Genomic DNA, 16,611 nt, shown 5'->3' on the forward strand with positions numbered 1-16,611 from the left:
TTTTTACAGCTTTAGATTTTATGTTGGAGCCTGACGAGTGTGTTGTCTACGAGATCAGATCTGTTAAGAAGTCCTTGGTAATCTTTCTATTGTCCAACAATCCAATACGGTTAATTGAATCAAACCAATTTTAGTGCAATCATTTTGTTACGTACCCACTCCCTCACAAAGTGCAGCCGTGTGACTGAACATTGTCCCACTATCCCAATAAAGAAGGTCTCATCTCATCTGGTGCATCTTTGTTCGGCGTGATTGACTTCTATAAAACAAATCCACGCAAAACGGCCGAGGGCATCCCGATGGGAATGAATGCAAATTATATGATGACCGAGTACTTAGGCGGCTCTGTTGATTGTCAATTTTCGGATACGGACTGCGACAGACCGGGTTCAGTTCAGCATTCTACAAACAATATTTGGTAAATTTCAGTTGGTTTTGCAGTGATTCATGCACGAACAAAGTAAGTTGTAAATGGGTGGACGGACATTGATCGAACCATTGCATCAAGGATGCGCGTTTATTTTGTTTCTGTTCAGTCGGTTGCAGAAAAGAATCTATTTCCTGTCGGCTCTATCTATAGGAGGTTATTTGAAAGAAACGAACATTTTGCTGCCTCTACCACCACCGGCTGGAATCAGATGGCATTTCATTGGTTTGCTTCCGTCGTTCTCTATTGCTTAGGCATGACTATCGATATTGCATTGGAAAGTGACAGAAATTCGATATTACCTTCGACGGAATAAAGGAGCACACCAAGTGCTGTTCAATTTAAATAAAAAGGATATCTATATTCAGCATCAGGTGCATTGTTTTTATCGATTGTATAACGTAGCTTTATAATTATTTTTGTTCATTGAATGAAATGAAGTTGAGATTCATTAAACGTATGTATCTCACGACGAATAGCTGGAAATATTCTATTCAATTGGGAATAATGTATCCAAAAGTATATCGTTCGAGATTATTGAATCCCAATATTAGGACCATTTTTTACAAGACAACAATTTAAACTGTGTAATGTAACTTTACGAGACTTTGTTGAAAACCCGCTTCCGATTTTCTATTGCGCTATTTAAATAATAATCGACGAATAGCTGGAAATATTCTATTCAATTGGGAATAATGTATCCAAAAGTATATCGTTCGAGATTATTGAATCCCAATATTAGGACCATTTTTTACAAGACAACAATTTAAACTGTGTAATGTAACTTTACGAGACTTTGTTGAAAACCCGCTTCCGATTTTCTATTGCGCTATTTAAATAATAATCGTTTGGCACTATTAACTCCCAATTGAACATTTTTGGTCTTCTATCCCTTTGGCTCTAAGGACCTCATGAGCATGACAATCTTCTTCAACCATAGGAGAGGTTGCAAAAATCCAATGCCTATTTAGCAAATCTCTGTGCCGAGAATGCGCTGGAAAGTGTTCTGTACCGAAGATGATATGATTGGAAAAGCACTACTGGCATATAGACTCGAGCTCCCAAGCTTAATGATTCATGACCACTACATTCAAGCGAAACAAGAAAAACATTTTATGGGATTTTCATCCTATTGGATAATTTAACTCCAAAAAAAAAAGTGAGAATCGAACTCACTGCAACATCCCATCTCGACTTGCTAGTCTTATATCTTACCCAGTGAATCATCTGAGTCGATTGCCGGTGGGTTTTTTCATCCTGCTTTGTCTTTTAGGGGAAAGGGATAAGAATGGGAGGGGAATGAGATGGGAATGGAAAACTAGAAACTGTTTTCTATTGCCGGCCGGTTTACATACACACGCACAGCTCATCTTGACTAGTGGTTTTTTACCGTCGGTTGGAAACAAAGATTTTTTTTCTAAAGCCGGTTTACATACACACACACAGACACATACACACAAACACATACGCACAAACACATACACACAAACACATACACACAAACACACACACACACAAACACACAAACACATACACACAAACACATACACACAAACACATACACACAAACACATACACACAAACACACACACACAAACACATACACACAAACACATACACACAAACACATACACACAAACACATACACACAAACACATACACACAAACACATACACACAAACACATACACACAAATACATACACACAAACACATACACACAAACACATACACACAAACACATACACACAAACACATACACACAAACACATACACACAAACACATACACACAAACACATACACACAAACACATACACACAAACACATACACACAAACACATACACACAAACACATACACACAAACACATACACACAAACACATACACACAAACACATACACACAAACACATACACACAAACACATACACACAAACACATACACACAAACACATACACACAAACACATACACACAAACACATACACACAAACACATACACACAAACACATACACACAAACACATACACACAAACACATACACACAAACACATACACACAAACACATACACACAAACACATACACATACACACAAACACATACACACAAACACATACACACAAACACACACACACACACACACACACACACACACACACACACACACACACACACACACACGATTCGCGATTCGTTATCGTGTGGGTTAAAGTGCACAGTCAGTCAGGGGAGAGGTAATGACAGGTGAACGACGCTGGAGGACAAAACAATTTGACCGGAATGTCTTTGTCGAGGTTTTGAAATGGGAGCAAAACCTGTCAAACTTGTCGGCGGAAAACCTGACGAAAGTACTCACACGTGCTTGTGACGCAGCAATGACGAGGAGAGCTAATCGTAGAAACCCACATCCACCAGTTTATTGGTGGACTGCGGAAATCGCGATTTTGCGTGCCAGCTGCCTTCGCGCTAGGCGGAACATGCAGAGTGCACGAACTCAAATGGAGAGAGGCGAACGTAGGCCGCTTTTCAATAATGCGAAAAGAAACCTATGCAAGGCAATTAAAGAGAGTAAAAAGGCATGTTTACGGAAACTTTGTCTTGATGCCAATGACCGACCATGGGGCGATGCCTACAGGATAGTTATGACAAAAAACAAAAGCGGTAGCACACCACCTGAAATGTGCCCCAACAAACTGAGGGAAATAACGAGAGAGCTGTTCCCTCATCATGATATCAATAGCTGGCCGCAAGTCCCGTACGACTGGTATACAAGCGAGGAGGAGTTAATATCGTTGGAAGAACTGCGCGACATCGCCAAATCCCTTCAACTGGAAAAGGTTCCGGGTCCAGATGGTATCCCGAACATTGCAGTTAAGGCCGCGATTATGGAATTTCCCGAAATGTTCCGATCGTCACTGCAAATTTGTATGGAGGAAAGAATGTTTCCAGATATTTGGAAACGGCAGAAGCTGGTTCTGCTGCCCAAACCAGGAAAGCCATTGGGGAACCCATCGGCATACAGGCCAATATGCCTACTGGATACGGTTGGAAAGATTCTGGAAAAGGTGATCTTGAATCGTATCCAGCATTACACCGAGGGCGAAAGCGGATTGTCCGACAATCAATTCGGCTTTCGAAAAGGCCGATGCACAGTCGACGCCATTCGAACTGTCATCGAAACGGCTGATAAAGCCAGACTCAAGAAGAGAAGAGGGGACCGTCAATAGTGTCAGCTGGGCAGCGATTGCTTCTTCGCTTATAAAAATGAGGATACCGAAATATCTCTGCAAATTAGTGGAAAGCTGTTTCTAGGACCGCAAGCTTCTATACATGACGAGCGAAGGATTTCAGAAAATGGGTGTTACAGCTGGAGTGCCGCAAGGGTCGATACTGGGCCCGGTTCTGTGGAAAATTACGTATGATGAGGTGCTGACATTGATCCTGCCAGAGGGAGTAAATTTGGTTAGTTACGCGAACGACGTCGTGCTACTAGCGACGGGTTACTCTACAGAAATCGTCCAGCTAAGAGCTTCAGAGGCTGTAGATGCGGTAGAGAGCTGGATGCACTCCAAAAGTTTGCAGTTGCCACAAAACCGAGATGGTCCTGATATCAAACCTGATTTCACCGCAAACAGGCAGGATTACAGTTGGATCATGCACTATCAAATCAAAGCGTGAGCTTAAATATTTGGGTGTGATGATTGACGACCGGCTCAGCTTAAAAAACCACGCTGAGTATGTGTGCAAGAAGGCGGCAACAGCAACGGCCGCACTCACGAGGATAATGGCGAACAACTCGGGGATCCAAAGTAGTCAGTGAAGGATAATTTCGAGTGTAGTTTCGTCAATCCTTCGGTATGGAGGGGCGGCCTGGAAATCTGGTCTTAAAACATCCAGTGTAACCAGCAGAAGCTGAACAGTGTACAGAGGCGAATGAATTTGCGGGTCATCAGTGCATACCGCACCGTTTCGTCGGAGGCTGCATGCGTTGTAGCGGGAGTCATGCCCATCTCGGTTTTGTTGGTGGAGGACTCATATTGCTACGAAAATAGAGGCACGCAAAACGTGAGAACACGAGCCAGAGATAGCTCCATGGCCAACTGGCAGCAGCTGTGGGACAGCTCGGAAAGAGGAAGGTGGACCCATCGTTTGATCCCAAACATCAAAGAGTGGATGGAGAGAAAGCATGGCAAAGTGGATTTCTACAAGACGCAATTCCTGACTACATGACGCAATTCCTGACTGGTCACTTTACTAAGCTGAAAGAGTCCGAAGCTATGAAATGAACTACGCAAAAGAATCAGCGGTCAGGATGATATTTAATTTAAATATGAACTTCTTGGCGAGTGTTGCATAAGTAGCGCATATGCGTGAATTAGACACCCCCTGCCGAAGTATTTCATTAGGGCAGGTACCGGGTTGGGAAATTGTCTGGGGTCACAGGTGGAGTTACTACTGATGAGTGTTTCTGACAATGGTGAAAAAATGACTTATGGAGTGACCTTGTTCATTATTTTTTCCACAATAATGAAATTTCTTCTATTTTTCATAAGAACTTTGTATGAAATTTGAAATAATTTTATCAGACTGTTATGAAAAACAATTTTGATCTCTAAAAAGCGATTCATGAGACGCATCTTAAGGATATGATAATAAGAATTTGCCCAAAAGCACAGGAGAGCAGATTTTGAATTTTTTCGCGGTTCATAAACTTTTTCGCTTATTGTTGGACGGTTTTATCTTAGAGATTTTCCGTTGATGTTTTTCGGCAATGAGACTGTATTTTTTTTGCTGACATCAAAACTGCTTACTGTTTTTCAAAAAGTTGTTCTAAAACTAAAATATCCATTTTAAACAAATAATTATATTTTGAGAGTGTTGCTAAACATAATAATGATTTTTAATGCAACTTTTTAATTTTTTTTCTCATTTTTTTTAGGCTTAAAAGGGTTTATTTCCATTTTTTTTGTATAGTTCGTGTATTGTGAGTACAATTAGTATTAGGATTAGGGATCAGTAAATTGCATTTGGGGACCCCCATACATCTAATGGTAATTTAAGGATAAAATTTGTGATTAAGGCGAAGTGTATTGCAATAAAAGTTTGTATTGTAAAGATGTGGAATTTATACTTGCCTATGCATTTTAAAGTATATATAATAAATACTTGGAAATGCATATTGTAACTTTTGGTATATGTTCTATTTCAAATTCTAAATTTAGCATTTCAAATAGAAGTAATTGATTTCACCCTTTAATTTCTGGACAACGATTTTGAATTCGAAACAGTCACCAAAGTTCGTACAACTGGAAGTAAATCACCCGTTTATTCACCTTGTCCAGGTAACTTCCTCTTTGGTGCTCTGGCCGGCTACAAACTATAATTAATTGTCGCAAATTTTAGATTCAATGTGCTCTAGCTGTTGTTTCTGGTATTGTACAGCGCATATAAATGACCGTTGTTTGTTTTGTTTATTTCTTTCCCTCCACAGGTGAACCGGTTGAATGATTCCCACGCTCAGCTGATTGTCCATTGGCTCGGCGATGGCACGAGTGTTATGATATGCTTGGCGCGTGACTCACCATCGGACAACGACGCCAAGACGCCACCCCCGCAACCGTCGCGAATCTTCATCTCCAAAGACTATGGGGACACGTTTTTGGACCAGACCGAAATGTTCGAACTCAACGTTACCGGATCGGTGGTCAACTCGACGGTTGAGCAGTTCTTCACCCATCCGAAGTTCAACACGGTAGGTTGACTAACGATCCATAAATTAGAGATTAGATCTTGTGGAGATTTGGTGGTGGCAATTTTTTCGTATTGCCTTTTTTTTGGAAATTTCTATAACGCTATCACTGTCGATTTCTTATTGCAGATTGTTTTCGCCGATTCGGGCAACAAAGCCATATTCACCTCGGACGATTACGGTAACTCCGTAACGGTTCGAATGCTGAATTTTACACCATCGGATGTAACGTTTTATGAAGCCGATACTAAAATGTTTTTGATACTTGACAAGAAGGACCCGGAGAGAAAGGTAAGTAGTTGTCTTTCTGTTTTTGATAACGCTTTTCAACCATTAATCCCGATTATAAAAAGTTTTTTCCAAAAATACCTATAAGGTACATATAGGACCTATAGGACAAGTGCAAACATTAAACTTTTCTCAAAAAAAAAATTAAAAATGAAAAAGTACGTTCGAAGACCTACATTTCAATGGTATAAAGTTATTTAAAGAATATTTGGTTTTCGAGAAATAAAGGAAACAAAATAATATTTTTGCTGGAAGCTTATGGAGCTGTTAAACTTTGAACGTGTTTTTCTCGAAACAGCAATGTTGGCGCATTCGCCGTATTAAAAATTCGATACCGATATATTTTTCTTGAACATGTGAAAGTTAAACTATGGTGAAATCCGTTTGTACCTTATATATCAGAAAAAGGAGCAAAGCCTCACAACCCAAAAATTTCTTTAGTTGTCTCATCGATAGTTGGGATCAATACAAATGACTAATCTTTTTGCAACGAACATGATTGACACCCTTCAAAACCAAATATTTGGCAAAATTGTTTGTCTCAAAGGATTGTAAGCGGCAAAGGCTTATTTATCCAGATTTTATTTATTTTTTCTTATTGTATTTTTCTGTATTTTTTGTATTCTTTCATTGTATTTGTTGTATCCTTTTTGAGGTTGGGGAAAAGGAAATATCTGTTTAATCTGTTTTAAAGTCTTTGTTTAATTGTTATCGGCATGAGGGACAATTTGGTGGGTCGTCCTTAGAAATAAGGCGAAGGTGTGTAAGTCGGGTATGTTATATACGGATTCTCGTTGAGAACCTTCTCTCGGTGGTGCTGTCGGTCGGGTCATTTCTCGGTTGTATTTTTTTCCCGAAGTTTGGTTTGTGAATTTGAGGACCGTCGATATTGATGTCGTTAATGTGTTAAGAAACCAAATACTACTTATGCATCAGAACGTTTTGAGAAAGGTTCATGTCTTTTCTTACAACTTAGACATTGTTAGCGGCATTCCGCTTAGTGGTCTTTTCCGTAATGGTCAGTTCAGCAATAGTTTTGTTGTTACAATGAAGCACTGCAGAAAATTATACTTTTCCAAGCAACAAAACTGAGAGAGACTAAGTTTTCAATGTTCTTTTTGATTTTTTTTTCTAGTTGTATTGTACCACTGATTTTGGTGCTTCCTTCACACTTTTGCAAAGCTACGTTAAATCGTACAGTTGGTCTTCGGTCGAAGGTGCACCGATTCATTTGTATGTGGAACGAAAGGAACCTACCAGTGAGTACACTTATCTGATCCCAAATGCTTTGTTATAATTCACGATTAATATTCTTCTTTACCAGACACTTCATCGGTGATATTTTACAATGCGGCCAACCTTCGCAGTGGGAAAAATCAGTTCAATGTGCTGATTGAAAAGGTGGAAGATTTTCACAACAAAAAAGACTTTATGTTCGCCTCGCAGCGATTGCCAAACAGTACGCAGCTGTTGATTTCGTACAAACGGGGCAAGTTCGTGAAGGCCGATTTCCAGACGGAACTCGACATGAAGGGATATCACGTGGCCGATGTAGATGGTCGGCGAATTCTCATCTCTGTGGTACATACCGAGCGCATTTCTCACCTCTATGTGTCGGAAGCCAATGCCGATATGACTGACATCAAATTCGTACCGAGTTTGGATAACATCTTCACATACGTTCCGGATCTCAATTGGCGATCCAGTTGGTTGGTGTATGTATCTTTAGCTGTCGAAATAAGTTTTCATCATATATTAACTAAAATTGAAATTTTTGTAGGCAATCCTCAGACGGCGCTTTTACTGATTTGTACAAAGTTGAAGGACTACGGGGTATTTACATTGCATCCAAGATAAATCGCATTCCACTGGGCGAAACCATTTCGCCAGATTCCTTGGTGTCGTTGATTACCTTCGATCACGGCGCCACATGGCGGCCCATAACTGCTCCAACGGCTGATGATGACGGCATTCCAATTCAGAATTGCAACACCAACAAAGACTGTAGCTTGCATTTGTCGCAGAAATTCAGCTCGCTGTATCCGGTTACAAGGTATGAACTATGATTAAAATAACACTGCAATTTATTAATCACCTTTCGATCACTCGCAGATCCGTGAGCATAATGAGCTCAAAATCGGCCCCGGGTGTGATTATGGCATCCGGTGTGGTAGGAAAATCCCTGAAAGGCCATCCCGGAGTGTACATCTCCCGCGATGCTGGCCTGACCTGGAAACAGATTTTAAAGGACTATCACTTCTTCAATATGGGTGATCACGGTGGCATTTTGGTGGCGGTGAAATATTTTAAATCAAAAGGAGAAACCAACGAAATCCTGTACTCGACCGATGAGGGAGAAAAGTGGTTGTCAGCTCCGTTCCACTCGAATAATTTGAAAGTCTATGGATTGATGACCGAACCGGACACAAATACGACCATATTCACTTTGTTTGGTTCGGAACAGGACGAACACCAGTGGTTGATAATTAAGGTTGATTTGAAGAAGGCTTTCACATCAAATTGTACCGACGATGACTACAAGTTTTGGGCACCAGGAACTAACACAAGTGACTCCTTCATGCCGTGTATTTTGGGTTTGCAGGACACATACCAGAGGAGAAAACCACATGCAAATTGTTACAATGGACAGGATTATGAACGACCGATACGGCAGCAAGTTTGTCAATGCACTCGTTGGGATTTCGAGTGTGATTTTGGTTTTAGCCGCAATACGAACAAAAATTCACCATGCGTGCGGAATAAAACGCTTCCTAACTACGATCCATATGTACCACCGAGCTCTTGTAAGCCTGGTGAATTTTATAATCGAACCAAGGGATACCGTAAAATTGAAGGAGACGTTTGCATCGACGGATACTCCTCACAGTATCTACCTCAACAGATTCCTTGTCCGATGGATGAACCACGTGAATTTTTGGTAATAGCACAGCGTGATAAAATCTCAAGAATTGATTTGGGTAATAAAACGAAACAGGTGTTCCCAGTTACGGGATTGAAAAATGTTATAGCGATTGAGTTTGATATAAAACATAACTGCGTGTTTTGGGCAGACATTATGACGGATGTTATTGGACGGCAATGTTTAAACGGTAATCAACCAGCAGAAATGTTAGTGGACAGCGGTTTGTCTTCGGTTGAAGGAATGTCATACGATTGGGTTTCGGAAATGCTTTACTTCGTAGATGGTATGCGATTGAAGATTGAAGCGGTTCGTACGAATGGCGGAGCGTTGGGTGCGATGCGAAGAACTATCATCGATACACCGAACTTGAACAAACCTCGCGGAATTGTAGTGCATCCACTGCAGGGGTATCTGTTCTGGACGGATTGGAACTCAGTGAGACCATCAGTTTCAAGGGCAAATCTAGATGGAACGGATATCAAGATTTTGTTTACTAAACCTGATGTTGTTTGGCCGAATGGAGTGGCGATTGATTACATTGCTGAAAGATTATATTGGGTAGACGCTAGCAAAGATTATATAGCAAGCAGTGATTTGAATGGTAAAAATTTCGTCAAAGTACTTCAGCAAGACTCTCGTGTAGCACATCCTTTCGCTGTGGCAGTATTGAAAGATCTCATGTTCTGGGATGACTGGAAGATGAACTCTGTTTACTCGGCTGACAAAGATCACGGTATTATGATCAATTTGATAGCGAATGAAATGATGAACTCGATGGATCTTAAAATCTTTGGTCATTCAGTTCAGGAGGGAACGAATGGTTGCGGTAACGGAAACAAATGTTCACATATTTGTGTTGGAGCTCCGAAGGGTGGCCACACATGTCTTTGTCCCGATGGAATGGAAAAAGATACTCAAGGACAGTGTCTTTGTCCGGGAGGTGCAAAACCATTCGCCAACAATACATGTGCACGTTCAGGAAGTACATGCGGTGCTAAATTCTTTGACTGTAAGAACAACATTTGCGTCCCACTGATATACAAATGTGATGGGGATGATGACTGCGGAGATAAATCCGACGAAGACGGATGCCCAGTTGACAAACCACCATGCCCTCCGTATATGTTCACCTGCAAATCGGACAAGCAATGTGTTCCTAAATATTTTGTTTGTGATTACGATAGAGACTGTTTGGACGGTTCTGATGAGCAAAACTGTAAATCCGCTTCTTGCAAACCGGATGAGTATACTTGTGGTAATGGTCGCTGTATCAATAAGAGCTGGCTTTGCGACGGAGAAGATGACTGTAGGGATGGAACAGATGAGGCAACTTGTAATAAAGACAATGTGGGACCGGTTGAATGTAAACCAGACGAGTTCCGTTGTAATGGAACAAATACTTGCATTCCCAAACAGTGGCGTTGTGATACGGAACAAGATTGTAACGACGGGTCTGATGAATTAAACTGTACGCAGAAAGAATGTGAATCTTGGATGTTCCGCTGTGAACTAGACCAAAGATGTATCTACAAAACTTGGAAGTGTGACGGAGAAAAGGATTGCAAAGACGGCAGTGACGAAAAGGATTGCGGTAGCTCGACGGAAGTACCAAAGAAACCAGGAATAAACTTTTTACCGGGAGATTCTTGCCATGATTGGATGTTCAAATGTGCGAACGATAAATGTGTGCCATATTGGTGGAAATGTGATGGTGTTAATGATTGCAAGGATATGTCAGATGAAGCGGGCTGTAATACTACAATTTCAATAACTTCAACAACTACGAAAGCACCCCCGCGAAAGAAGGAAAGGAACTGTGGCCTTCATGAGTTCCGTTGTGATACAGGCCTGTGCATTTCGAAACGTTTCGTTTGTGATGGTTATGAAGATTGTACCAAAGGCGAGGATGAAGATAATTGTCCGTCTCAGAAAACTTGTAGCAATAAACATTTCAAGTGTCGCAGCGATGGGATGTGTCTACCGCTTGAAAAGTACTGCAACAATGTTGTAGATTGCGTCGACGGCAGTGATGAAGATTGCAAATTCAAGCCCAACACGTAAGATTTTTTATTTTGTGTAAAGTATCCCTATAAACTAATTTTGTTTTGCATTTTTCCACAGATCAACTGTAACGAGCAATAACTGTACAAACAATCCAGGAGTGTTTGCTTGTGATAACACCTGTTTTGCATTGATGGCACTGTGTGACGGAAAATCAGACTGTTACGACGGTACCGATGAGGAAAATTGCAACGGCATGAAGACTAAACATTACCAAGTACCCTAAATCAATCTTAACATCTAGCTATTTTGATCCTCATCATATCTATTATTTAAAGGTCACTCAAATTGGCGTGGACGAACGTTCGCGAAACTCAACCAGTTTTCTCATATTTTGGTGGATTCCGCTGCCACGAAATGTGAGTCTGGAATTCCTGCCTTCGATTTTCTATAACGGTGAATGGAAGAACGTAACGAACTGGATCGACAACATGGACTATAGATTCACAAATCTTAAGCCCTACACGAACTATAATGTAACAACGTACGTTAGAGTGAAAGATCAAACGAAAATTACCCCGCCATACTTTTACTTTGAAATTGCAACCAGCGAAGGAGGTAAGTCGATTTGAAATTTCTAATGAAGACTGATAGCTCAATTAAAATTTTACCAACAGTACCGACAGTTCCTCGCAATGTGACGGTTGCACAAATAAACGGCTCAAGAATTCAGGTGAGCTGGGAAAGGCCTGAAGAAGTAAATGGACAGCTTCAGGGATACACCATCAATTATAGGTCACAATCTAAAAACGTTGGCCCAGCTCAGAATGTTAAAGTGGGTTCATCGGAAACCAGTCATATTTTCGATAACGATTTCCGCCCTCACACTGTTTACGAATTCTGGGTTAAAGCCAGAAATGGAAAGCATGAATCTGTTTCGTCCAACATGGTACAGCTTAAATTCGATGGTAGTTCGAACATCGACAAGATTAGTAAAATTGATGTGGTAAACATTACTAAAAAATCTGTTACCCTGGAATGGAAACCAGTCAGTAATGCTGATGGTTATATGATTGAACCTATCTTACCACAGTCATATCCACAATTGAATAAAATTTGGGTAAAAACCTCAACGTATACTCTGGACAATATGGTCCCCGGAACACAATACGTTATCAAGGTGGCAGCCTATGCCAAAAATTTTGTCGGAATGCACGAAACGACCATAGTTACAATTATGGGAGATCCTCTTCCAGCCATCAACGTCAGAATGAAGGAACAAACGCAAGAATACACACTTCTCGAATGGGATGAACCGAAAGAAAATTATGGTAAACTCACCTATGGAATATATTATGGCACCAATATGGATCAATTATTTGAAGGTAATAACATTGGTTTGAATTTGTTGTTTTAAAAGATAAATTCTAAAAATATTTATTTGCAGCATCCAAAGTAAATACTTCTGCCACTAGTTACAAACTTACTAAACTACGGCCTTGTGAGTCGTATCTCATAAGCGTTGGCATCGTAGGACCAATCGGTCCCGGTCCGCTCGGTAGAAATCCCCTAAAGCTAGACACTCCTTACAACAACACATTGCCACCAAAAGAGTTGAACGTTGATATTAATGATACTAGTCACGAGATGATTATCCAGTGGAAGCATAGCTGTTCGCTGGAATCGTCCTCCTATCCTACATATATTGTAAGTTTGCTTTTTATTCCGCCCTTTTTCTATAAGATTTACTCACACAAAGCCGTTGCTTCAATTTCTTTCAAGATCTCTGTCCGCGAGTTGACAAAAAATAAAACATCGTTGGTGAACGTTAAATCGTCGCCCAACAATAAAACGATGATGCATGTGTTCCGCAGCATACCGTTGGGCGCGGCATACGAAATTGGTGTCTCGACCAATGTACAACACGCTCAGGTGGTCACTACAGTGGCCTATTCGGCACCGCTTCCCGCACCATCTCGTTTGCAAGTATGGCCCGAATCCAACGGCACTTATGTCGTTTACTGGAAACCGGTCAACGATTTCAAAGATATTGCGTAAGTAATTTTTGATCAAAATTTTAACGAGTTGAAATATCTAAAACCTTTATTTTTTTTCAGCTACACCTATCAGGCCGTAGTGTATGAAGGGCGAGGCGTAAACACAACCATTCCACCGGTGCTGATGCTTGAAGCCAAAGAACCTCCAATTTTAATCAATCCAAATCAGCTGGCAAGGCTCCCACTGGATACGTTGTTTACTATTGGAGTCCGACTCAAAACGGTTGACGTAAGTACCTACATTTGTGCATCATAAAATTTAATATGGTGAACGTCTACGATACAGTGCAGGAAAATAGAATCTCATTTCAACATATTTTATTTCAGGGCTTTTTGTCGGATATCGTAGAAACAGAATCCTTTGCTAAGCATAACTTTGGTAGCTTGGTGCAGGAATCATCTTTCTCGTCGGCCTGGCTGTGGATTGTCCCAACCGTAGTAGCCATGTTGCTAGCACTCACCGTTGTTTATGTAGTCCAGAGGCACCGGCGACTGCAGACGTCGTTCAGTCGCTTTGCCAACTCTCACTACGATACCCGAACGGGGGCTACCCGGATTGGCGATAGCTTGGATGATGACGATCACGAACATCAGGAGGTGCCACGGAGCTTTTCGGATGACGAACCGCTCGTGATTGCGTAAGAATTGGGTGCGAATATTTTTGACTGCGGTGACGAGGTAAGGTATGTTACTGGTATTCCTGGTTTTCTTGTTCTTGGAAGAAAATTTTACAAATGATAAACGCTTGTGTAACACTATTCTGCTCATTTAGTTGAAGAGTTAAACGGTTGCAGTAAGAGTGAATTTGCTTTAATTAAGATTTATGTAGGAATAAAGATTACACTTGAACTGTGGCTGTTGGCTTCGGCCGGTTCGTTTTGTCTGTGAAATAAAATGATTAAAACTTTTATACATATAGTTATAATGCAAGTGTAGTCCTGCATAACACAGAAAAAAGACTAGCAATTGTGTATTTATGTTGATTTTATTTTAATAGGTTTATTTAATCGCGTTTTATTGTAAATTTATAGGAATTGTTTTTTGTCAACTAGGAAGATTTCCGTGTAACATACAGTTGCGTTCAAAAAATAATGAATTCGTGCAAGCAGCGCACAAATTTCTCACTTTGACAAACAACCATGCCTAGCTGATATTTTTTCATGAAACTTCCACACAAGCTAGTTTCATTGAGTTTTGAACATTTTGCGTGTACTAGGAAGAGAGATACAGCTATTTTAGTGAATGTAAAGAATATTGAGATTGTTTCATAAAAAAAAACTAAAGCGGTTTGATTATGAGATCGGTTTTGGGGTAACAGACGATTTCATTCCTATGGCCGAATACAGATTCCATACATCCATAGATACAATCTTTGAGAAAAATTACTCAAGCCGAAGTATCAATATCGAACATTGTAAAATTTATGTTTGCATGAATTTAAAGCATTTTAAAAATGAAAAAAAAAACAAACTGCGAGGAAGATAACGCAAAAACATTGATTCCATACGAACATCCACCCTTGAAAAATGAAAGCGCCTTTTACACAGAAAACAACCTCACCAATTCAAATCGCTTTAATTTAAAATTTAAATTAACGTTGTACGATTTTGATTTAATTTGACCAAATACTAAAAAGTACTTTTTTACATAATAATCTCACTATATTAAAAATGTGAAATGTGACAATCTCAATTTTCTCTTTTTTTTTTACTAAAATAGCTGCATGCAGAATATTCAAAATTCAATGAATGATGAATTTATAAGTGTAAAGTAATTAGCTTGTATGAAAGTCTCATGAAAAATTATCAACTGTGAGAGAAATGGCAGTCTGTCAAAATTCAAAGTTTGTGCTCTGCTCTGTGCGATTTCATTCTTTTTTTTTAACACAACTGTACAAGCGCATACGCTCTAAATGTAAACTGTTAGCCGTAGACACCGGTCAGGTCCTTGGTTTTTGTAAACACGAGATTGAGTTATTACGAATGAATGAGATATTCTGTCTACGGAACAGCGCAGACTTCATACAAGAGATATTAATTGAAACACGAGATACGGTAACAAGAGGCTCCAAGAAAAAAAGAATAGAACGGTACACAAATTAATACTTCTATCTAACAAAGACTAAAATTATCGTTTCTCTCAAGAAAAATGGTTTAAAAACTGATCCTAATACAGACCAAATTTAAGCATAAAAAAATTTCTCGAGCAAAGAAAAGAATATCGAATGTTTGGTGCTACGTGTAAAGACTTTTATCAGGTAGCAATTCATTTTTTTTTGCTTTCCATTTCGGTCGGAAATCGATTCCATACGAGGGTTTCGAGAAATGTGCTAAATGCGAAACGTTTTTTTTAGGAAAGAGGTTAAAACTAACATATGGTCAAGACAAAGATTAATTGTAATAGGTAATATTATGATAACTGATAAGCGAGTACAGCCAGAATCGTTGAAAAGCATGTAATAACTGCAAAAAAGGGTATCCCCATAGTATTTGGACGTATTTTTCTCTTGTGTATAATTATTGAGTGTGACGAATTTCGACTGTGTTTGGTAAATGATAAGAATGTCACCGGAACAAAATTGTACGGTCCCGCCAAATTTGAATCGAGGGACAAAGCGCTACTGTCAAAGGTGGCTCTATTTGTGGTTCCGAGAAGTAATAATAACAATATTGATAATGAACAAGAAACATAAATCTTCCTCCTAAACACGAGAAGTGGTAATTTTTATGTTTCCTACATATACTTTTGTATTAGCATATCGTTCCCAGAAAGTGAAACTAAATCATAAGTAGAAAAGTATCCCCAAATAATTCATTGAACATGAATAATAATACAATTTACTCTGATAAAGAATTGAGACAAAGAGTGATGTAAAAATTACATAGAATTGCAACATGACACGGAGTTATTGTTTTTCATAGCTAGTGAATATCACAGCCTTTTTTAGCTTGAAGTATTAGGAAGAAAGGTTATCAAATTGTGGTCAAGTCTGAATGACAAGTGTACCTTGTAAAGTGTGGCAGTTGTCGTCATCTATTGTTTGAATCAATGCTACTATAGCTTATCCGATTGAAAATGCACCACACTCTTTAACATATATAGTCGGGTCACGGAAAGCAAACAGGCAAACATTGTTTTTAAGTTAATTTTATCACAATCCAGGATAATT

At 39.7% G+C, this 16,611-nt stretch overlaps 1 protein-coding gene across 1 annotated transcript in view; it reads left to right on the forward strand.

Moving 5' to 3' along the window:
• Positions 1 to 16,340, forward strand: part of LOC129743817 (sortilin-related receptor-like) — a 66,209-nt gene extending 49,869 nt beyond the window's left edge. Inside the window, exons 2-14 of the mRNA XM_055736015.1 lie at positions 5,916 to 6,176; positions 6,303 to 6,464; positions 7,597 to 7,720; positions 7,786 to 8,176; positions 8,242 to 8,514; positions 8,574 to 11,441; positions 11,506 to 11,662; positions 11,724 to 12,003; positions 12,063 to 12,770; positions 12,833 to 13,092; positions 13,168 to 13,439; positions 13,503 to 13,671; positions 13,770 to 16,340. Of these exons, the coding sequence (XP_055591990.1) occupies positions 5,916 to 6,176; positions 6,303 to 6,464; positions 7,597 to 7,720; positions 7,786 to 8,176; positions 8,242 to 8,514; positions 8,574 to 11,441; positions 11,506 to 11,662; positions 11,724 to 12,003; positions 12,063 to 12,770; positions 12,833 to 13,092; positions 13,168 to 13,439; positions 13,503 to 13,671; positions 13,770 to 14,084 (6,240 nt within the window). The 3' untranslated portion in view covers positions 14,085 to 16,340. The remainder of the gene's footprint in view (positions 1 to 5,915; positions 6,177 to 6,302; positions 6,465 to 7,596; positions 7,721 to 7,785; positions 8,177 to 8,241; positions 8,515 to 8,573; positions 11,442 to 11,505; positions 11,663 to 11,723; positions 12,004 to 12,062; positions 12,771 to 12,832; positions 13,093 to 13,167; positions 13,440 to 13,502; positions 13,672 to 13,769) is intronic.
• Positions 16,341 to 16,611: the final 271 nt, after the last annotated feature.

Source organism: Uranotaenia lowii, chromosome 2, assembly GCF_029784155.1.
Source record: "Uranotaenia lowii strain MFRU-FL chromosome 2, ASM2978415v1, whole genome shotgun sequence".
NCBI classification, from domain to species: domain Eukaryota; kingdom Metazoa; phylum Arthropoda; class Insecta; order Diptera; family Culicidae; genus Uranotaenia; species Uranotaenia lowii.